At 47.4% G+C, this 21,919-nt stretch overlaps 1 protein-coding gene across 2 annotated transcripts; it reads left to right on the top strand.

Annotated features, from left to right (window-relative positions):
• The first annotated feature begins 815 nt into the window (after window positions 1-815).
• Window positions 816-20,430, top strand: LOC120299599 (retinal homeobox protein Rx1-like). Of its 2 annotated transcripts, XM_039324556.1 has the most exons (3): window positions 816-949; window positions 15,058-15,307; window positions 19,662-20,430. In XM_039324556.1, exons 2-3 carry the CDS (start codon window positions 15,065-15,067, stop codon window positions 20,103-20,105), a joined length of 687 nt encoding a protein of 228 aa, XP_039180490.1. In that variant the 5' UTR covers window positions 816-949; window positions 15,058-15,064; the 3' UTR covers window positions 20,106-20,430. The 2 variants fall into 2 exon arrangements, with proteins under 2 accessions (XP_039180490.1, XP_039180491.1); XM_039324557.1 differs by lacking the exon at window positions 816-949 and having other exon boundaries at window positions 14,773-15,307.
• Window positions 20,431-21,919: the final 1,489 nt, after the last annotated feature.

Raw genomic sequence — 21,919 nt, 5'->3', positions numbered from 1 at the left:
ATTTATTTCACCGCTTGGCGTCCAGGAGAGAATGGGGGCCTTTATGTTCTTGCTGTTATAAAAAGACCCCCCCAAAATAATAACAATGTAATTTTTTATTTTTTATTTTTTAGATTGCAAAGAACCGTGGAAGGGGCTATTACAGGAGATCTCTCTGCTTTGAGCCCAGTCTCTTTTGGGGAGTGGGATCGTGGAGGGTCAGTCGGAGGCCTCCTGGCTGCCTTGACCCGGGGTCTCCGGGGTGGCTGCTCCAGGCCTGCCACCCACCCCCCCACCCCCCAACCTGCCAGCCACGATATTCTCACCGCTTTGCATTCCACCGCAACCCCCCCCCCGGATGGGACCCCATACACACACACATACCAGCTCTCCAGCTGCACAGCTTTGCCAAGCCAGCCCCCCAAGCAAACCTCCAGACCCCCCCTTCCCTCGCCTCTCGCCCCCCCCCTCGCCTGCCCAAGGACAAAGGCCATTGTTCCAGCTTGACCCTCCCCTCCCCAATTCCTTCTGTTTCTAATTCTTCTTTTTTCTATAATGAGGGGATTACAAGGGAAGACTCTTTTGTGCAGGAGGAGACAGTTGGGGGGTGGGTGGGAGGCAGGGGAAGGGACCACCCCACCCCACAACCCACCCCAGCCCGGACCTTCTGCTGGCTACTGAACAGGGAGAAGGGGGGGGGGGAGGAAAGAGGCTCATTTAGAGCAATTACTTTGCCCGGCACGGTGGCTGTCAATCACTCTTAAAGGGGAAGGCCGCCAATTAATCAGCCCGACTTAATCCCGCGACTCGTTGGCAATCTGCGAGGTCCGCGGACAGCTCCGAGATCCGAAGCAGCCTCGGGGGCGCCCAGCCGGCTGGGAGACCCTGCAGAGAGACTTGTGCGCAAATATATATATATATATATACTGTATATATATAAAAGTTCCACCTGCCCAGGTGCTCCAGCCAGGTAATCGTGGTTAGGCTTGCCTCTGTAGCTGGGATTGGCTTGGCTTGCCCCCCCCCTTCGGCTTTGGCAAAAGATGCCCCTTTGGGAAGATACCCCCCCCCCACGCTGGCCTGCGGGGATTCCCGGTTTCCCACGGGGGGGGGATGCTGATTCGGGAAAAGTTGGTTCGTCTCCGGCAGAGAGTTTTGTTCAGACGTCCCGTGGAGTCCCGGGTCAGATGCTGGGGGAAAAAAAGAGGGGGGAGCAGTTTAATAGGGCTCAGAGGCCCCCTTGATAGGCAAGGGTCCCCTTAAAAACTGGAAGTTTTAAAGAAGAGATTTGTCTGAAATTTCCCACCTGAGCAGGGGGCTGGACTAGAAGACCTCCATGGTCCCTTCCAGCTCTGTTATTCTATTCTATTCTATTCTATTCTATTCTATTCTATTCTATTCTATTCTATTCTATTCTATTCTATTCTATTATTATTCTATTCTATTCTATTCTATTATTCTATTCTATTCTATTATTATTATTATTTTCTATTCTATTCTATTATTATTATTATTTTCTATTCTATTCTATTCTATTATTATTATTATTTTCTATTCTATTCTATTCTATTCTATTCTATTCTATTCTATTCTATTATTATTATTCTCTTCTCTTCTCTTCTCTTCTCTTCTCTTCTCTTCTCTTCTCTTCTATTCTATTCTATTCTATTCTATTCTATTCTATTCTCATGTTATATTCCCTCCTGTCAACAGTTGGGGCTACTTTCCTGCGCCCCCCCCCTTTCCAAAGGATTCCAAGCACAGAGAAATGCAGACCCCGTCTCCATCCAATTTTCTCAGAAAAGAAATCTCACCCCTTACAAGTCAGGGGGGGAAAAATCTGCTTCCTCCCCCCCCCCCCGCTTTTCTTTTTTCTTTTGGTTCTGCTTGAACACCCCAGCATGTATTGGGGAGGGGGGAGCTTTTTCTAATTTAGCTAGCCGGCCCCCTCCCTTGGGCAAACGCATTTGGGTGCAGTGTCCCAGTTTTAGGACAATTTCGATATTTTAACCCAGCGGGCGCCATGGCGAAAATGCGTAAGCTACATAATACATAAGCTACATACGCTAGGGTTTGACCTGTTCTTGGGATACCCAAGAAAGTATGGTTTGGAAGGAACCGGCCTTGGGGTGGGGTGGGGGGTTGCCTGCCAAACTGGTAAAATTCAAAAACCCAAGTGGAATTTTGCTTAAAAAAGCAAAACAGCCACAGCGAGGGAGAACGGCATCCCCTGTGGTCAACCCTTTCCCACAATTAAAAAACAAGGAGATAAGAATATATCAACCGGTGGAGCTATACGTAAGCCGGCCTTGGCTTAGAGAGGACGCTTTCTTATTGTTACTGTCGTTGCGGTTGTTATTAATCAGCAGCAACAACCCACTGGGGGGGTGTTTTAAATTATTTTTGCCATCCGCTTACAATTTCGCTCAGATTGCAACGGTCAAGAAGCTGCACCTTGAATGTGGCAGATGTGGCAGATATACAGACATACACTTGGCTTCCTGCTCAGCAGGTTTGGGCTGGTATTTTGTGTGTGTGTGTGTTTGTGTGTGTGTGTGTCCCTCCCCAGGCTTTTTAAAGATTTCACTTGCAGGGTGTCAGGGTCAGTTCCCCCCCCCCCCCGCACCTCATGAGAGAAGGAAAAATGTTGGGGAAAGAAGGGAAAGAATCGTTCTGTATTATTGCCCGGTTCAGGATTTCGAATTGTGGATTTAAGTTGCAAAATTCTGCCAGGATGTTAAGGAAGAAATTTCCCTAGAGCAAACTGGCTGGATGTCTTGAAGCCAATCCTAGATGTAAGATGTTTTGATTTGCAGTTCTTGGATTGAGAAAGGGGTCGGGTTGGATGACCTCAACAGCCTAAGAGTCAAGAAAATGTAAGAAAATGTTTCCATAAAGGAGAATATTTGCAGTCCCGGGTGCTCTCTGAGCTTGGTGGTTTTCCTGCAGACATTTCATGACCCAACTAGTTAACATTATCAGTGCTAGGGAGAAGGAGCAGGACTGTGGGGTCCCTGATGCTCTCTGAGCTTGCTTGTTTTCTTGCAGACGTTTCATGACCCAAACTAGGGAACATCACCAGTGCTAGTCAAGAAAATGCTTGTGGAACACAACAAGGAATTGTACTTTAATTGCATTTCTTGAGACCCTGTTACTTACTTACATCAAGTAGATATTAAGAAATTTTTTAACAGCTTCCTCCCACAAAGGAAAACTCGGCTTAAGAGCAGGGAGTCCGATCTTCACCTAGAACATGATCAAATGAGAATTAATTGGAGTACATTAATGGGGTCTCCTGCCTGAGCAGGGGGTTGGATTAGAAGACCTCCAAGGTCCCTTCCAACTCCGTTTATTCTGTTAAGAGTACAGAGTACAGAGAAGAGCAACCAAGATGATCAGGGGACTGGAGGTTAAAACATCTAAGGAAAGGCTGCTGGAATTGGGTATGCCTAGTTTAAGGAAGAGAAGGACGAGGGGGGACATGATAGCAGTGTTCCAGTATCTCAGGGGCTGCCCCAAAGAAGAGGGAGTCAAACTATTCTCCAAAGCGCCTGAAGGCAGGACAAGAAGCAACGGATGAAAACTAATCAAGGAGGGAAGCAACCTAGAACTAAGGAGAAACTTCCTGACAGTCAGAACAATTAACCAGTGGAACCACCTGCCTCCAGAAGCGCCGACTGCTCCAACACTGGAAGTTTTTAAGAAAAAACTGGACAGCCATTTGTCCAAAACAGTATAGGGTTACCTGCCTGAGCAAGGGGTTGGACTTGATGACCTCCAAGGTCCCTTTATTATTATTATTATTATTATTATTATTATTATTATTATTATTATTATTATTATTATTATCGGATCATCGCACAGTCAGCCAGATGTTCAGACTGGATTTGGCATTTTGTCTACCTATCGAGTCCTTACCCAGGACCTGGGATAGGCAGATGTGGATGTTTGATGGTATTACAGGTATGGTCGCAGGATGGAAGCAGTTCCTAGTAAGGCCGCTTTTGCAATTGGCTAATAGCAAATTTGTCAATGCCAATGGTGTTCAAGTGGTGCTCCAGTTGTTTTGGGATTGCACCCAAGGAGCCTATGACCATTGGTACTACCCTTGCTTACTTTTGCCACAGTCTTTCTATTTCTATTTGTAGGTCTTTGTATTTTGTTATCTTCTCCAGTTCTTTCTCTTCTATTCTGCTACCTCCAGTTATTATTATTATTATTATTATTATTATTATTAATTCTTAGATGCATTTCCCCCCCCATCTCAGTCCTGGGGGAGAGTAAAATCCTCATTGGGTCTTCCGTGAGTTTTATCCCACAGTCAAGGTACTCACTAGAACCCACAGGCTGCTTTTCCAAGGCACCAAAGCAAAAACATCTCCTCTGTTTATAGAGAAGCTGAACCAGGCGTCTCTCCACCCCCCTCGCCCCATTTTTCTCCCGCCCGCAGCGATTCTCAGGCTGTTTCGGAAATGTGTCTGCAGTGTGGGTTGCATTGTCCACCGTTGTGGCTGTGGTAGAACAAGTCTCCTAATAAGGGGTTAAAAAAAAGGGGCAGTGATTGTCCGAAATGGTGTAGGGTTTCCTGCCTGAGCAGGGGGTTGGACTAGATGACCTCCAAGGTCCCTTCCAACTTTATCATTATTATTATTAAATCAGGAGGGTCCTGCCGGCAGGAGGGAGGAGGTGGACACTTTGCACCCCAGACCCCTCGGGGAAAGCGCTGCCATTGTCCGAAATCCGTATTCTCTGGAATCAGCGTGGCTGCTGCCAAAAATTCATCTTTTCCGAGAATTGTTGGCAGAACCGTTACGAGATAAGGACGCCACTGAGAAATGAAGACCCTTCCCAACCCTGGAAGAGGAAGATTGGTCTAGTGCAGGGGTAAGCAACCTTGGCTCTTTTATGACTCGTGGACTTCAACTCCCAGAATTCCTGAGCCAGCCATGCTGAGGGGAAAGGGAGAGGTTTCCAAGCTGAGCCATGCTGGCTCAGGAATTCTGGGAGTTGAAGTCCACGAGTCATAAAAGTGCCAAGGTGGCGTACCTCTGGCCTAGGCCTAGGCTGCTCATGACTCATGGACTTCAACTCCCAGAATTCCTGAGCCAGCATGGGGGAACTATGGCCCCTTCATGACTCGTGGACTTCAACTCCCGGAATTCCTGAGCCAGCATGGTGGAACTATGGCCCCCTCATGACTCATGGACTTCAGCTCCCAGAATTCCTCAGCCAGCATGGGGGAACTATGGCCCCCTCATGACTCGTGGACTTCAGCTCCCAGAATTCCTGAGCCAGCATGGTGGAACTATGGCCCCCTCATGACTTGTGGACTTCAGCTCCCAGAATTCCTGAGCCAGCCTGGGGGAACTATGGCCCCCTCATGGCTCGTGGACTTCAACTCCCAGAATTCTTGAGCCAGCCTGGCTCAGCTTGGAAACCTCTCCCTTTCCCCTCAGCATGGCTGGCTCAAGAATTCTGGGAGTTGAAGTCCACGAGTCATAAAAGAGCCAAGGTTGCCTACCCCTGGTCTAGTGGTTAAGGCACCAAGTTAAAACCGGGAGACTGGGAGTTCTAGGCCCACCTTGGACGTGAAAGCTGGCTGGGTGATTTTGAGACCACACCAGGTGACAGTGAGTTGTAGATTTAGAAATGAAAGCCAGCTGGTGACTGTAGGCCAAACATGAGGAGGTGGTGAGTTCTAGTCCTACCTTTATGAAAGTCAACTGGGTGACTTTGGGTCAATCACCAGGAGACGGTGAGTTCTAGTCCTGCTTTCTTCATGAAAGGCGGCTGGATGACTTTGGGTCAATCACCAGGAGACGGTGAGTTCTAGTCCCACCTTATCCACGAAAGCCAGCTGGGTGACTTTGGGCCAATCACCAGGAGATGGTGAGTTCTAGTCCCACTTTAGCCATCAAAGCCAGGTAGGTGACTGGACCAGTCACCAGGAGACGGTGAGTTCTAGTCCCGCCTTAGGCAGGAAAGTCAGTTGGGTGAGTTTGGGCCAGTCCCTCTCAGCCCTGCCCACCTCACAGGTTTGTTGTGGGGAAAAGAGGAGGAAGAAACTGTGTTGGATAGGTTGTGTTATTTGCCAAATTCATAAATAATAATAATAATATAATAATAGTAGTAGTAGTAGTAGTAGTAGTAGTAGTAGTAGTAGTAAAGTTGGAAGGGACCTTGGAGGTCATCTAGTCCAACCCCCTGCTCAGGCAGGAAACCCTACAGCATTTCGGACAAATGGCTGTCCAGTCTCTTCTTAAAAATTTCCAGTGTTGGAGCATTCACTGCTTCTGGAGGCAGGTTGTTCCACTGGTTAATTGTTCTGACTGACAGGAAGTTTCTCCTTAGTTCCAGGTTGCTTCTCTCCTTGATGAGTTTCCACCTGTTGCTTCTTGTCCTGCCCTCAGGCGCTTTGGAGAATAGCTTGACTCCCTCTTCTTTGGGGCAGCCCCTGAGATATTGGAAGACTGCTATCATGTCCCCCCTTGTCCTTCTCTTCATTAAATTAGACATACCCAATTCTAGCAACCGTTCCTAAAGGTGGGATACAAATAAATACATTTTGCAGCAGTAAAGCAGAAGTCCAGTAGTCCTTGCATTGTCTGTGGCCTGACCTGGCCTGCCACGAAGGGCCGAGGGTCTTTTGTGTTTTGCCAGGTCAGGGATGAACTGAGTGCCCCACTGCTCCTAGAGCAGTGGTTCTCAACCTGTGGGTCGGGACCTCATTTGGGGTCGAACGACCATTTCACGGGGGTCGCCAAACAAGGCTGTCTGCCATTTCCCCCCCTTTTCTTTGGCCACGCCCCTGGCACCCGGTGATGTATAAGTGGTTAGGGGGTCACCACAACATGGGGAACTGTATTATGGGGTCGTGGCATTAGAAAGGTTGAGAACCACTATCCTAGATGACTAGAAAACAGGATGATCCGGAAACGTGGGGCAAAAGCCCCCAAGGTCGCCCCCTTCAGGCTTGGTGGGCCAACGCTCCACCTGGCAGAAGATTACTGCATGGTGCCCTTTTCATTTCGGATATGCATTTCTCAGCATCTCTCAGGAGAAGCAACTTCAACAGTGGCATAAGAGAGAGGGAGGAGGCGCCAGGGGGCCCTGGGTTCAAATGCTGCACCTCAGTTTCAAATCGTTCTCTTATTTTACACTTACCCCCCCCCCACATTCCCGCTCTCCCACCCCCAACCCCCCTCCCTTCACTTCCCAGAGCAGAATACAGGGTTAATAATAAGAAAATTTATAATAATAAGAAAAAAGAGGAAAAAAAGAAAAAAGAAAAAAAAGAAAATATCATACTTAACCTTTAACTCCAATAACCTATAAGACAATTCTCTATAATATTTACTATAATATTCATTCATAAAATAAATGAAACTTTTTAGTTCCATACTTCTTCTGAATATAATCTATCCATCTTCTCCATACAATAATATATCTTTCTTGTGTATGATCCTTTAAATAAGCAGAAATTTTTGCCATTTCTGCAAAACTAGATACTTTAAATACCCATTCTTCTAAAGTAGGCAAAGAATCTTTCTTCCAGTATTAACCTATTAATAACCTTGCAGCAGTTAATAAATTCAGCATCAAAATAGTTTCTTTATCATTTAAGTCCACAAAAATACCCAACAAAAATAGTTGAGGAGTAAACTTTATCTTCCTTCTAAAAATCTTTTGAATGTTCCACCAAATCATAATCCAAAATGCCTTTACCTTTTTACAATTCCACCAAGTATGAAAATATGTCGCATCGTTATTGCCACATCTCCAAATCGTTCTCTTAAGAGTCTTTCCTTTTAAGCCCTTCCGTCGGCCGGCCTCAGATGGGGTAATGGATAACGTTTATAGAGTTCTCCAGATGTTGCATGTCCACAAGGTGTGGGGACATTGTGTGCATCAACACAATCAGCGTTGACGATTGTGACTGTGATTGGAGGCCCACCCTGGGCCCAGCTGTCCCCCTGTGCCGGCATCATTTGACTGCCATTTTCCAGGCTTTTGAACAAGGTTTGGATGGTACTTTAATTCGCAATGTTTTTAGTTTCTGAATGAGTGCCTTGCAGCTGCTTAGTTGATATGGTGTCTTTATTTTGTGTTTTCTTCACATTATGTTTTTCGTGCATTTGTTTTTAATGCAAACTGCCCAGAGGGCAGCTTTGACTGTCAGGTGGTTTAAAAAAAAATATTAAGGAATGGTTTTAAAAAAATATTTTTGAAAAAATGTAGGCAGGGCTTCCAATGCACAGTGGCAAACGCCGTCTTGAATTTTTTTTCACCCTTTCCAGACGGGTTCTGCAAAGCAGAACACAAGAGAGAAAATTCATAACCAGGAGCCTGTAAGGACCCACCCCACTTTGCATCTTAAGAAGACAGAACTCTTGGAATAATTCTTCCAACAGGAATCCTTTATTAAGAGAAAATGGTTGCAGGCATGCTAGACAGGACTTGGGGTTCAAGCTCTCCCATTCAAGGTTTTAAGGGGTTCCCCAGTAGTCCCACCCAATCAACCCCCCTTCCAGTGATAGTTTCAAGTATCACAATTCCACCCCCTTTCTTCTTTCTTCCGTCTGGATGGGGACTTCAGATAACTACATGAAAGGCAAATACCCTCCTTTGGTATGCTAACGCTTCGAGGTTACAATAAACACACATTCAGCATTCCGCTCTTTGAAGTGTAAAGAAGGAAGTGAGGGCCATAAAGCCCCTTTGTTCTCCCCCTTCTCTCCCTCTTATGGCAGAATCCAGAGAAGGCAGAATTGGGAGTTTCTATATTTGATAATTTAAAGATGAAATATAATTGGATTCTGACAGAGCCTTGCGGTCTTTTCAGATCAAATTCTAAATCAATGTTTATTTGCTTCTTAATTTGACCTGGACGGACTCAGAAAAGGCACTTTGCATCCTAAAAACCAAAAACTAAACTCCAGGTTAAACCCGGAGTCTGCCTTGCGGATGAAGCGAGAAGGGCCTCTTGTCAAACGGTGCCATGGAGAGATGCTCACTTTCGGCCTTCTGGCCGGCCAGCCCTTTCCTGCCCTCATCCAGGTGACTCCATTCCTTCCCTCTCTCCACAATTTACAGTGCCCAAATAGTGCACTCCTTTTTAGAGGGGGGTGGCGGTTAAATCACATTTCTGTTATTTTGCTGAGAATGCTGAAGGTTGGGGTAAGAGAAGAGTTGGAGGTCTTGACATATGGGGGGGGGCTTCCCTGCTCTGGCCAGTTCTGCTGGGGTGGGGGGGTTGGCTGATGCTTTTAATCAATAGGGCTGATGAGTTTCCCTCCTGATCTTTCAGCTCTCCTGTCACCAGCCAGCTCGAGAATCCAAATAAAACTTCAGATTTATTCAGTTTCCGAAAATCTTAAAAGTTTATTGAATACACGGCGTGGTTCTGTCAAAGCAAAACTAACTCTGAGGTCCCCAGTTCATAGACTTAAACAATAGTTTTCCCAGCCAAACTCCCAACGTCATACGTAATCTATATTAACGCTCCACTTTGTTATGGGAACCGTCTGCTTCAAATCCACACCTGTTCTAGGGTCCTTGACAAGGCTTCAGGCTCCCTCAGTCTGCAGCTGAATGGAAGAAGCTTCATGTCTCCATCTACTGACTTGAAAGTAATGCATCCCACCCCCTTTTTCTAAAGGCAAATTGAAACACAAAGGCACATAGCTGCTAAAGTTTCAGGCTTCACATTTTCAATCTTTCCACCAACATTGTATGCCTGATGCAATTGCTAATTTATATCTATATATCTATATGTGCATCTATATCTGGGGGGAAAAACCCTTTCTCAAGCCTATAGATGGTCTGTATCTTTCTCAAAGTTAGGTCATCTATCCAGAGGCCGGGAAGTTTGAAACTGCTTTCTCTCTCTGCTGTCTGTTACTTCCTTGCCATCATCTCCCATTGGCAGACCGACTGTTTCCTTGACTTTTTTTTTTATGTGTTGAAAGTAACTTTTTATTATTATTATCTTTGACCTGGGTTGCAAGTCTTTGTTCATTTTGAGAACTTTGCTTTCCTGGCTTCATCTTTGCAGATTCGGGCTATCTGCTGATACTCTGCCTTAGTTACGTGTCCCTCTTTCCAACTTTTGTATTTATTCCTTTTGGTCTTTCAGTTTATCAGAGAGATCTTTGTGCAACCATGTTGGTTTTGTTCTTGAATTTCTTGTTTTTCTTTTTTAGTGGTATTGTGTTGGACTGGGCTTTTATGATCATGTTTTTTAGAGTTTCCCAAGCTACTTGGCTTGTTTTCCCCTTTAGGATTTTCATCCATGGAATCCTTCCCAAGCTCTCTATCTAAAATTGTTAAAATCAGCCCTTTTAAAGTCTAAGGCAGTGGTTCTTAACCTTTTTGAACGAATTGCCCCCTTGAGCCAATGAGGAAGTTGTCATCGCCCCCCTCCCCCAACATAACCTCTCAATCATAGGAAATAATTCTTCAATTTATGCAAACACTTTTTTTGTTTTCTTTAAAATTGTCATCAGGATATATCGATGCAAATCATTTATTTCCAGTCTTTTTCCCATATCTCCCATATTCTGGCCAATGGCGTGCCACTGTATGGGTAGAGGCTGCTGCGCAACACACATGAAGATAAGCAATGCGTCTTCACATATGTACGGCGTTCTGTACTGAAGCTAGCTGGAGGAACATTTGAAAACACAATTCAATCCACTAATAGCGAGCGATCTGATGTTTTTGTACGACAGATATACAGCGGTTCACTGTACGAAAAAGTCTCAAAAGTGTCCCCAAACTTCTCGCTCCATCGCCCCCTTTTCGCCCCCTTTTCGTTCCATTGCCCCCCTGAAAAATGAAATCGCCCCCTGGGGGGCAATATCGCCCAGGTTAAGAACCACTGATCTAAGGCACTGATTTAATTATGTAGTATTACTTGTGTCTGCGCTATATTGAATTCCAATATTTCTGTTCTATTCTGTTCTGTTGTTTCTTATTCTGTTCTGTTATATTCTATTCGTTCTACTCTATTCTGTATTCTGTTCTCTATTCTAATCTATCATCTATCTATCTATGTCCCTCTCTCAGAGACAGACTGACTGTCTCTGTCTGTCTCTCTCTGTGTGTGTGTCTCTCTCATCTATATCTATCTATCTATCTATCTTTCTATCTATCTATCTATCTATCTATCTATCTATCTATCTATCTTCTATTTATAAATAACATTTTATATCTGTATGTATCCCTTCCTAGGGACTCCATCCTACCATATCTGAAAGAAATGTAACCAGTGGACCCATTCTGCAAAGTCATCTGGAATCTAAATACAAGTAGCCCTCGGATTAGGATGACTCATTTAGTGACCATTCGTAGTTGCCATGGACACGTCCCCCGAAAAAGTACTTACAACTCAGTTCCAAAGTTTCTTTAAAGTGCCCCAAATAAAGTCCCGCAACCAGCCCTCCTTTACCACCGTTTGCAGAATCTCTCGCTCCCCTGACCCCTAATTTACGATGTTTTTACCCAAAACCAGGGTTCGCTTCTGGGTTTCGGCACACATGCCCTTTCAACGAAGAACCGGTTCATTCAACAACCCCTGCAGAAAAGGATCATAAAATCGGGCCCAGTCCCATGACGTTCTGCTTTACAGCCATCCCTTTACGGCCGTTAAGTCGAGGACCATCTGTACTTTCCATCCTTTATCCCGCTCTTTCTCAAGCTTTTAATGGCTAGCTGGGGGAATTCTGGGAGTTGAAGTTCAACCGTTTTTGAGAAACACAGTTGGAGCTGATCAGGAATGCAAATCCTTGAGGGACCAGCAGAGGGCAGCAAACGCTGCTGCAAAGCTCCCCTGTGCTGCCTCCTAGAGGAATTTGGAGTTTTGCAACTCAAGATTTTTTTTGGGGGGGGGGGGAAACAACCTCACACACCCCCAGCCTTGAACCAGGGGAGAAAAGGCACCCCTATTTTTTTTTCCGAAAACAGGTTTGCGAATTTTGCAGATCCAAGGATGCTCTTTTTTCTTAGCAAAGAACAGATCACCTTTCTCCCTGCACAAATTCCTAAGGGATTATGTCTTTTCGGTGGCTGTTTTATTTAAAGATTTCGGCTAGCTCCCAGCAGATTAAAAAAAAACAAAAGGAAGAAGAAAGAAGAACATTTGCTAATCCAGGTCAGACTAGCTGGGGGGGGGGGGAAGGAGGAACAATCTCTGGATAAAAGGGCTTAGCAAAAACAAAGGGGGGGGGGTGTCCCTGGAGAAATACCCCACCCCAGAAACCCCAAGACGTGCTGGACTTCAACTCCCAGAATTCCTCTAGGGCAGTGGTTCTCAACCTGTGGGTCGGGACCCCATTTGGGGTCAAAGGACCATTTCACGGGGGTCGCCAAACAACGCAGTCCGCCATTTTTTCCCCCCTTTTCCTTAGCTGTGCTATTCCCTTTTATTCGATTGGCTTTTGAAAGCCAGTAGAATAGACTCTCTTGAATAGAGTCTAATTCTATTGGCTTTCCAAAGCCAATAGGAATGGTCCAGGCTGTCTCTGCCCTGCTCAGCCCGCCAAAAGTCACATTCTGCAAAAGATGCTGCACCAGTTGAGTAGTCCTCGACTTACGACCGGTTGAGTAGTCCTCGACTTACAACCGGTTGGGGGTCACGGCATTAAAAAGGTTGAGAACCACTGATCTAGGGCTTGGAGTCCTGCACTTCTCAGGGCTGTGGATTCGGAAAGTGGGGAATCCAACAGTTCAAAAGCAGTTTTCCTACCCAGATGGGGTCAAAAAAGTCAAGATGGCAGCCAGACAATTGAAAAGCAGGTGGGGATCTGACCGCAAGATGCCGTGGGGACTTTATCTTGACTTTTCTGACTCCTCCAGCAGCCAAAGGACTTTTGGGAACCCCAAACCAGCAGCAGCGTATCCAAAAGCTGACGTTCAGAGGTAGACTGTTACTAAATATGGAGGCTCCGTTCAGCGTCCTCCTCCCATATGTGCGTAAAAGCTGGATTGGAATTACTCCAGTATCCCCTTGCTTGCAAAATTAACCGGGGCTGCTGTTTCTCAGCCTTGCCAACTTGAAGATGCGTGGACTTCAACTCCCAGAATTCCCCAGCCAGCCATGGGGAATTCTGGGAGTTGAAGTCCAGGCATCCATGGGGACTGGGGAATTCTGGGAGTTGAAGTCCAGGCATCCTCAGGCCGCCAAGCTTGAGAAAAGTTGAGCCTATAAGTTCAAAGCTAGGAACTTTATCCCAAATCAGAATAATGCTGATCCTCAAGAAAGAAATAAAAGCAGAAAAAAAGATAACAAGCCCCCAGGTCAACAAGCTGTGGCTAAATGTCGCAGCAGTATGTGTAAACCCACATTCCATACGAGTCTCTTCTAATATTCCAGCCAAATGTCCGTTTCTTCGCACCCTTTATTTGTCCTCCTTTTGTTAACGCTCAGAAAAGCACAAATTCCCCAAGGATTGTTTTTCATGACCAAAAAAAATAAAATAAAATAAAATCAGAAATATGAATAATAACAGAACTGGAAGGGACCTTGGAGGTCGTCTAGTCCAGCCCCTGCTCAGGCAGGAGACCCTACGCCATTTCAGACAGCTGACTGTCCAGTCCCTTCTTAAAAGCCTCCAGTGACAGAGCGCCCACAACTTCATGTCATTCCTCTGATTAATTACCAGAATGACAGAGATGGAAGGACCTTGGAGGTCATCTAGTCTGACCCCCTGCTCAAGCAGGAGACCCTCTACCATTTCAGACAGTCTCTTCTGGAAAACCTCCAGTGATGGGGCACCTACAACTTCTGGCGGCAAGCTGTTCCACTGGTTAATAGTCCTCACTGTCGGGAAATTTCTCCTTAGTTCCAGGTTGCTTCTCTCCTTGATCCGTTTCCATCCGTTCTTTCTTCTCCTGCCTTCTGGTGCTTTGGAGAATAAGTTGGCCCCCTCCTTTTTGTGGCAGCCCCCTAATAGTACCGTAATAAGGTGACTCTGGGCAATGGTCATGTAGCCAAATTCAATTAACAGAACAGAACAGAACAGAATAGAGGTGGAAGGGACCTTGGAGGTCATCTAGTCCAGGGCTTTTCAACCAGTGGTACGGCTACCACCTGTGGTCCATTGGCCCCTGGCAGGTGGTATGCGAGCATCCTAGAAAAGTGGTAGCAGGGGAGGGGAACGAGCTGAACCGGTGGCAGCACCGCACAAGCCTGAGCGAGAGACGGCTGGAGCTGCAGGGCTGTCAGGGCTCAGCGGAAGCGCAGGATCAGCGCTTCTTCAGGGCTGTCAGGGCTCAGCGGAAGCGCCAGGATCAGCGCCAGGCTTCAGCTGGAGCTCAGAAGAAGCGCCGATCAGCTGGAATGTTGCAGCCTCTCCAGGGTCTTGTGATTTACATTCAGAGGCTTGGCAACCGATTCATATTTAGGACGGTCACAGTGTCCCAGGGTCATGTGGAGTGACCAAAACCTGCTGCAACCACCCAGCAGACGGGGGGAATAAAAAACAAACACCCACCACCCCCACTGTCAATCCTCAACAGAAACGCTCACAACAATGACAACCTCGGACAGGAGGAAGTGCACCACCAGGCGGGCAGGCAGGTGTCTTGCTCAGCTGTGGCTTGGGGGACACTTTTTTCAGTGCCATTGTAACTTCGAACAGTCACTAAGCGAACTGTTGTAAGTCGAGGACTACCTGTACTTTATCACTTTTTTGGGGGGGGGTCATCACGTTTTTGACCCCTTGCTAGGCGACGGGTGGTCCTCGGATGTTGCCATATCCTAAAAGTGGTACAGTGGGTGAAAAGGTTGAAAAGCCCCGATCTAGTCCAGCCCCGTGCTCAAGCAGGAGAACCTACGCCATCTCAGACAGGTCTCTTCTTAAAAACCTCCAGGGATGGAGTGCCCACAATTTAAGGACCGGAGGCTGAAGGAGCTCTGAGTAGGACAGCAGGAATCCAGCCCATCCCGCAGCCTCCAATGGTGTCGGCCTCTCCCACGGCAGCGTCACACCAGGCCGGCTGGCCGGCTTACCGATCCCACTTCCTTCTCTCTGAGCACTGACTGCCCCGCTCTCCCTCTCTCTCTCTCTCCTTTCCAAGCTCCAGCATGTTCCTCAGCAAGCCGGAGGGGGAGCCGAGCGAGCTGCGGAGGAGCGTGGAGGAGGCCAGCGGCACGCCGGAACCGCTGGACGAGGAGCTGTCCAAGAAGAAGCACCGGCGCAACCGGACCACCTTCACCACCTACCAGCTCCACGAGTTGGAGAGGGCCTTTGAGAAGTCCCACTACCCCGACGTCTACAGCCGGGAGGAGCTGGCCATGAAGGTCAACCTGCCGGAGGTTCGGGTTCAGGTAAGCAGGGCGACGAAACAAGCCAAGATTAGACCCATTATTTCAGGCGCACCAGGCTGAGACGATGCCACCGGTCGTCCTCGGCGTACGGCCGTTTCTTTAACGACCGCTCCGAGCTGCAATGGCTCTGGGGAATAAAAAAGGTGACTTATGACCGTCGCAGCACCCTCGCGACGGCAGGATCCGAATTCGCTCCCTTGGCCACCGCCATGCGCTTCTGACGGTTGCCCAGCCTCCCAGGGATCCCGCAATCGACCAGCGAAGTAAAATGAGGGGAAGGGGGACTCGTTTAACGACCGTGTGATTCACTGAACAACTGCAGTGAGGTTCGCTTAGCAAAAAAAAAAAATGTTGTAAATAGGACATTTCACGATCGCTTTGCTTAGCAGTGAAAAATTCTGGTTCCAGTTGTGGCTACTTAATATTTGGGTGGAAGATTATAGGAGTATGATCTCACCTAGTCTAGGGCCGAGCCTCGCAGCCAACTTCCCTGCACGTGGAAATCTAAAATGCTAAAATGTCAAAGAGGAAACATGAAACGTACTTCTGTGAGCTACAAATTGTTGTTTTTCCTCAATCGGGAGCATTCAGACGAGGAACAATCCCAAAGATGATTTTTTTTCAGGAGGCTACTGAATTTCTTGTTTTTCCTTTGAAGACGTTTCGCTTCTGATCCCAGAAGCTTCTTCAGCTCTGACTGGATGGTGGGGAAGGGAAGGATTTACACTCCTTGCAGACAGCTGGTCATTAGTGCTCTCTTTGAGAGTCGTTGAGGCCACTTGGAGGTTTGTCTGTGTCCTCACCTAAGTCGTGCAAATGGGTGTGAAGCTCCCTTGGAACTGCGGAAAGGACGGAGATAGGTGGTGTCGTATCCTCCCCCTCTGCTGAGACAGGGCTCAACAGCCAACACAACATACGTGCACACTTCAAACCCACGAATACACCAAGGCAGAAGCTGGTCCACCCCAGGGATGAAACACCCAGACACAAACTGAGCAACGTGGCGTGTGCACTACAGTGCAGGGAGCCGTGGGCAGATCTCTGCATTGGGGAAACAAGATGACAACTTCACAAACGCTTGGCACAACAGAGGAGAACCAACCCACCAGGAGCAGAGTCAGCCATCCGTCTGCATTTGAAAGACAAAATCCACTCTTTCGAGGACAGGAAAGTCCACATTTTGGACAGAGAGGACCGCTGGCTTGCGAGAGGGGTCCAAGAGGGCATCTGGGTCCAAATTGAACAGCCCTCTCTCTCAACAAACGGAGGGGGGATACGACAATGTCTCTCTGCAGTCTACAACACAATCCTTTCGACAGTTCCAAGAAGGCTCCACACCGCTTTGCACCCCTGAGGTGACCCTGAGGACACAGAGATAAACCTCCAGGTGGCCTCAGCGACTGTCTGCAAGGAGTACAAATCCTTCCCTTCCCCACCATCCAGTCAGAGCTGAAGAAGCTTCTGGGATGAGAAGCGAAACGTCTTCCAAGGAAAAACAAGAAATTCCAGTTTTTCAGTCCTGAAAAAAAATCACTTTTGGGACCACCGTGATCTGGATGACGGAGACTCTCCAGAGACACGAAAAACAATTTTGTACGTAAGTTACAGCAAGGCTGTGCTCCTGCCTCGCAGTTGACAAAGTCAGTCGCCCGCTTAGTGACTAGATGACACTATTTATTTTTCTACGGCTATTCGTCTCAACAAAGGGACTCTTAGCATCTAACAGTAATTAACAACAACCTATCAACAGAAATATGAGTACAGAACTATCAGGTGAGATAAGAACAAACTATTCTCAAGCCAGCCATGGTTCGTACCACATCCTATGGTTGGGTTGTTTTCGATCCTGATTAGTTGTGTTTTTCCTATGGGAGGGCACCCCCTCACCCCCCAAAAGTGGGTTTTATTTCCCACAATTCCCTAGCCAGCTGGGTGTCTGATAGAGATTCTGGATATCCAAATTCACCTTCTTGGCTCTGCTTATTTTCTTGCCTGCCGGCCTGCCTCATAGCAGTTTTATAATATTGTTGTTGTTGTTAATTGCGAAGTCGTGTCTGACCCATCGCGACCCCATGGACAATGTTCCTCCAGGTCTTCCTGTCTTCTACCATCTTCTGGAGTCCATTTAAGCTCACGCCTCCTGCTTCAGTGACTCCATCCAGCCATCTCATTCTCTGTCGTCCCCTTCTTCTATTGCCCTCCATCTTTCCCAGCATTAGGCCCTTCTCCAGGGAGTCCTTCCTTCTCATGAGGTGGCCAAAGTATTTGAGTTTCAACTTCAGGATCTGGCCTTCTAAAGAGCAGTCGGGGTTGATCTCCAGGACTGACCAGTTGGATCGCCTTGCAGTCCAGGGAACTCGCAGGAGTCTTCTCCAGCACCATAGTTCAAAGGCCTCCATTCTTTGGCGCTCAGCCTTTCTTATGGTTTTATAATATTAGTGGAAGTCATTGGTTTGAGATGGATGACCATACAAACTGTTTAAATAAATATTACTAAAAACTAAGCAAAGGAGAGGAACAACAACAACAACAATAATAATATAATAATAAAGTTGGAAGGAACCTTGGAGGTCATCTAGCCCAACTCCCTGCTCAGGCAGGAAACCCTACACCATTTCGGACAAATGGCTGTCCAGTCTCTTCTTAAAAACCTCCAGTGTTGGAGCATTCACCGCTTCTGGAGGCAGGTAGTTCCACTGGTTAATTGTTCTCACTGTCAGGAAGTTTCTCCTTAGTTCCAAGTTGCTTCTCTCCTTGATGAGTTTCCACCCGTTGCTTTTTGTCCGGCCTTCCGGCGCTTTGGAGAAGAGCTTGATTCCCTCAAATATAGCCAATTACTAAACCTAAGCAGCTGTGACTATAAAAGTGGGTTACCACTCTTGGTATTCATAATAAAAAAGGTTGGTGAACTAAACCCCTTCAGTAACAATATCAGTAGTCCTTGACCTACGACCATAACTGAGCCCAGAATTTCTGTGTGAGATAGTTGTTAAGTGAGTTTCGCCCCATTTTATTGTTGCCCCATTGTTGGCAAGAAACAAGAGTTATTACGTTAATAACAGTTATTAAGTTAATAACATGGTTGCTAAGTGAATCCAGCTTCCCCATTGACTTTGCTTGCCAGCAGGTTGTAAAAGGGGATCACGGGACCGTCATAAATATGAGTCAGTTGCCAAGTGCTTGAGTGTAGATCACGTGACCACAAGGAGGCGGCAACGGTCGTAAATGTGAAAACGGCCTTAAGTCACTTCGATTTCAGTGCCGTTGCAATGTCAAACGGGCGCTAAAGACAGGTTATAGGTCAAGGGTTACCTGTAACAGAACCAGACACAAGCTGGCCAGGGAATTCTGGGAGTTGAAGTCCACGCATGCTAGACTTCTCCCGGTTGAGAAACACTCTCTTCAGGAAATGTTCAGGAGATGAATTAGCAAGTGGTCCTACTGTCTGCCCTAGGTGAGGGGTCTCCATCCTCAGCCATTTTAAGACTTGTGGACTTCAACTTCCAGAATTCTTCAGCCAGCCAGGAAATTCTGGGAGTTGAAGTCCACAATTCTTCTGGCTGGGGAATTCTGGGAGTTGAAGTTCACAATTCTGCTGGGGAATTCTAGGAGTTGAAGTCCACAATTTTTCTGGCTGGGGAATTCTGGGAGTTGAAGTCCACAATTCCAGCTAGGGAATTCTGGGAGTTGAAGAACACAATTCTTCTGGCTGGGGAATTCTGGGAGTTGAAGTCCACAATTCTGGCTGGGGAATTCTGGGAGTTGAAGTCCACAATTCTTCCGGCTGGGGAATTCTGGGAGTTGAAGTCCACAATTCTTCCGGCTAGGGAATTCTGGGAGTTGAAGTCCACAATTCTTCCGGCTGGGGAATTCTGGGAGTTGAAGTCCACAATTCCGGCTGGGGAATTCTGGGAGTTGAAGCCCACAATTCTTCTGGCTGGGGAATTCTGGGAGTTGAAGTCCACAATTCTGGCTGGGGAATTCTGGGAGTTGAAGTCCACAATTCCGGCTGGGGAATTCTGGGAGTTGAAGTCCACAATTCTTCCGGCTGGGGAATTCTGGGAGTTGGTCCACAATTCTTCTGGCTGGGGAATTCTGGGAGTTGAAGTCTACAATTCTTCCAGCTGGGGAATTCTGGGAGTAGAAGTCCACAATTCTTCCGGCTGGGGAATTCTGGGAGTTGAAGTCCACAATTCTTCCGGCTGGGGAATTCTGGGGGTAGAAGTCCACAATTCTTCTGGCTGGGGAATCCTGGGAATTGAAGTCCACAAGTCTTAAAGTAGCCAAGTGGGGAAGAGCCCTGAATATGCAAATGTCTTTTCTCATTCCTCTTGGGGGGGCACTCTTTTCACAGGTTTGGTTCCAGAATCGGCGCGCCAAATGGCGCCGTCAGGAGAAGATGGAAGCCACCGCCATGAAGCTTCATGACACCCCCGTGCTGTCCTTCAGCAGGCCCCCGATGGCAGCCAACATGGGGCCGATCGGCAACTCTCTCCCCTTAGACCCGTGGCTGACCTCGCCCATCTCCAGCGCCACCCCCGTGCACAGTCTGACGGGGCTGATGGGGCCCAGCCAGGCCCTCCAGCCCACCTACCCAGCCCACGCCTTCCTCAATAACCCCCCCACCCTGCCGCAGAGCATGCAACCCATGGCGCCTATGGCCTACCAGTGCGCCACGACTTTTGTGGACAAATATCCCTTGGAGGACCTGGAGCAGCGGAACTCCAGCATCGCTTCGCTGCGCATGAAAGCGAAGGAGCACATCCAGACCATAGACAAAACCTGGCAGCCCATTTGATGGCGGGTCAGGCCGCCTTGCCGTAGCAAAACACCGACCAGGCTGAGCGGGACCCTAGGAGACTCTCTTACGATCCCCCCCTCCTCGGTCAAGATGTCGCTTAGTTTCTCGTGCGATCGGGGGGGGGGCGGTGAGCAACCACGCGGAAAGAGAGCGACTCTCCAATTCCATTTCACAGACCTCAGCTATAAAGTGGATTGACACTTTATAGGGAACACGCTAGAGCAGTGGTTCTCAACCTTTTTAACGCCGTGACCCCCAACCGGTCATAAGTCGAGGACTACTCAACCGGTCGTAAGTCGAGGACTACTCAACTGGTGCAGCCCCGTTTGCAGACTGGGACTTTTGGCGGGCTCAGCAGGACAGAGACAGCCTGGACAATTCCTATTGGCTTTTGAAAGCCAATAGAATTAGACTCTATTCAAGAGAGTCTCTTCTATGGGCTTTCAAAAGCCAATCGAATAAAAGGGAGTAGCACAGCCAAAGAAAAGGGGGAAAAAAATGGCGGACTGCGTTGTTTGGCGACTCCCGGGAAATGGTCATTCGACCCCAAATGGGGTCCCAACCCACAGGTTGAGGACCACTGCGCTAGACACAGCATTCGCAAGGGAAGATGCTTTCGTTCACACCAGATTGGTGGCAGAAGTGGGATCCGCCGGCAAGAATTCTGCGCGGCACGTTTGTCCTTGCGGGACTGCTGAAGTTGTTGTTACAGGCAGGTGTAGAATTTGGCAAGGACTCTCTGCAGGCCTCGAAAATCTCCTTCCAAACCAAAGGCAAATTCCAAAGGAACCTCAAGGGTTTTTGTTTTGTTTTCGTTTGCTTTTCGTTCTTTGTCTACCGAATGCCGGCTGGGAGGGTGGAATGGAAGTGAAACTGCACCCTTTCAGAATGGGCGTGCAAGGCTGTTTTTAGGGAGAGAGCAGCTTTCTGCTCCATCCACTGTTATACTTTGCTTGTTTTGGTTTTGTCTCTTGCAATTTTGTTCCACCTGAATTTAGCATCTACTACAAATGCTCCTTGAGTTACAATCATTCTCTTAGTGCAGTGGTTCTCAACCTTTCTAATGCCGCGACCCCATAATACAGTTCCCCATGTTGTGGTGACCCCCAACCACTTATACATCACCGGGTGCCAGGGGCGTGGCCAAAGAAAAGGGGGGAAAAATGGCAGACAGCCTTGTTTAGTGACCCCCGTGAAATGGTCGTTGGACCCCAAATGGGGTCCCGACCCAGTTGAGAACCACTGTCTTAGTGGACGTTGGAAGCTATCACGGTGCTGAAAAAAAAAATTAATTTACAACCGTTTTTCACACTTAGCAACCGCTGCAGCACCAAAATTCATGGATAGGGGATCAAAATTCCGACGTTTGGCAACTGACTCATATTTACGTCAGTTGCAGAATCACCCGATTCCCTCTTTTGGGATCTTCTAATATGCCGAGTCCATGGGAGAAGGCATGCTCATTTAGCAGCCGTGCAGTGATTCACTTAGTAACTGTAGCAAGAAAGATCGTGAAAGGGAGTAAAACTCACTTAACAATTCGCCCGCTTAGCAACAGGAATTTTGGGCTCCGTTGTGGTCGTAAGCCGAGGACTGCCAGCGTAGGATGGGATTTCCAGGCTGGCCGGATTAAAAACCAGCAAGATGAAAAACCAGAAAAAAAACTGGTGCTTCTCAGTCGTCCACAGTTGTCCCAAAGATGGAATTGGACTTCCTTGTTTTTCTTTGGGAAAAAAACCAAAAATAAGCCAAACCAGAAAGTCCAGTTGCCTTGTGAAAAAGCACCTTTGGGACAAATAAAAAAAAACCAC

Source organism: Crotalus tigris, unplaced genomic scaffold, assembly GCF_016545835.1.
Source record: "Crotalus tigris isolate CLP2741 ecotype Arizona unplaced genomic scaffold, ASM1654583v1 scf7180000024302.2721777, whole genome shotgun sequence".
NCBI classification, from domain to species: domain Eukaryota; kingdom Metazoa; phylum Chordata; class Lepidosauria; order Squamata; family Viperidae; genus Crotalus; species Crotalus tigris.
This window is presented reverse-complemented; position numbering and strand designations above follow the sequence as displayed.

Coding starts and splice junctions, on each gene's coding strand:
- LOC120299599 (XM_039324556.1), top strand. CDS start 15,065: ATGTTCCTCAGCAAGCCGGAGGGGGAGCCGAGCGAGCTGCGGAGGAGC. Junction 15,308..19,661: donor TGCCGGAGGTTCGGGTTCAG/GTAAGCAGGGCG, acceptor CTCTTTTCACAG/GTTTGGTTCCAGAATCGGCG.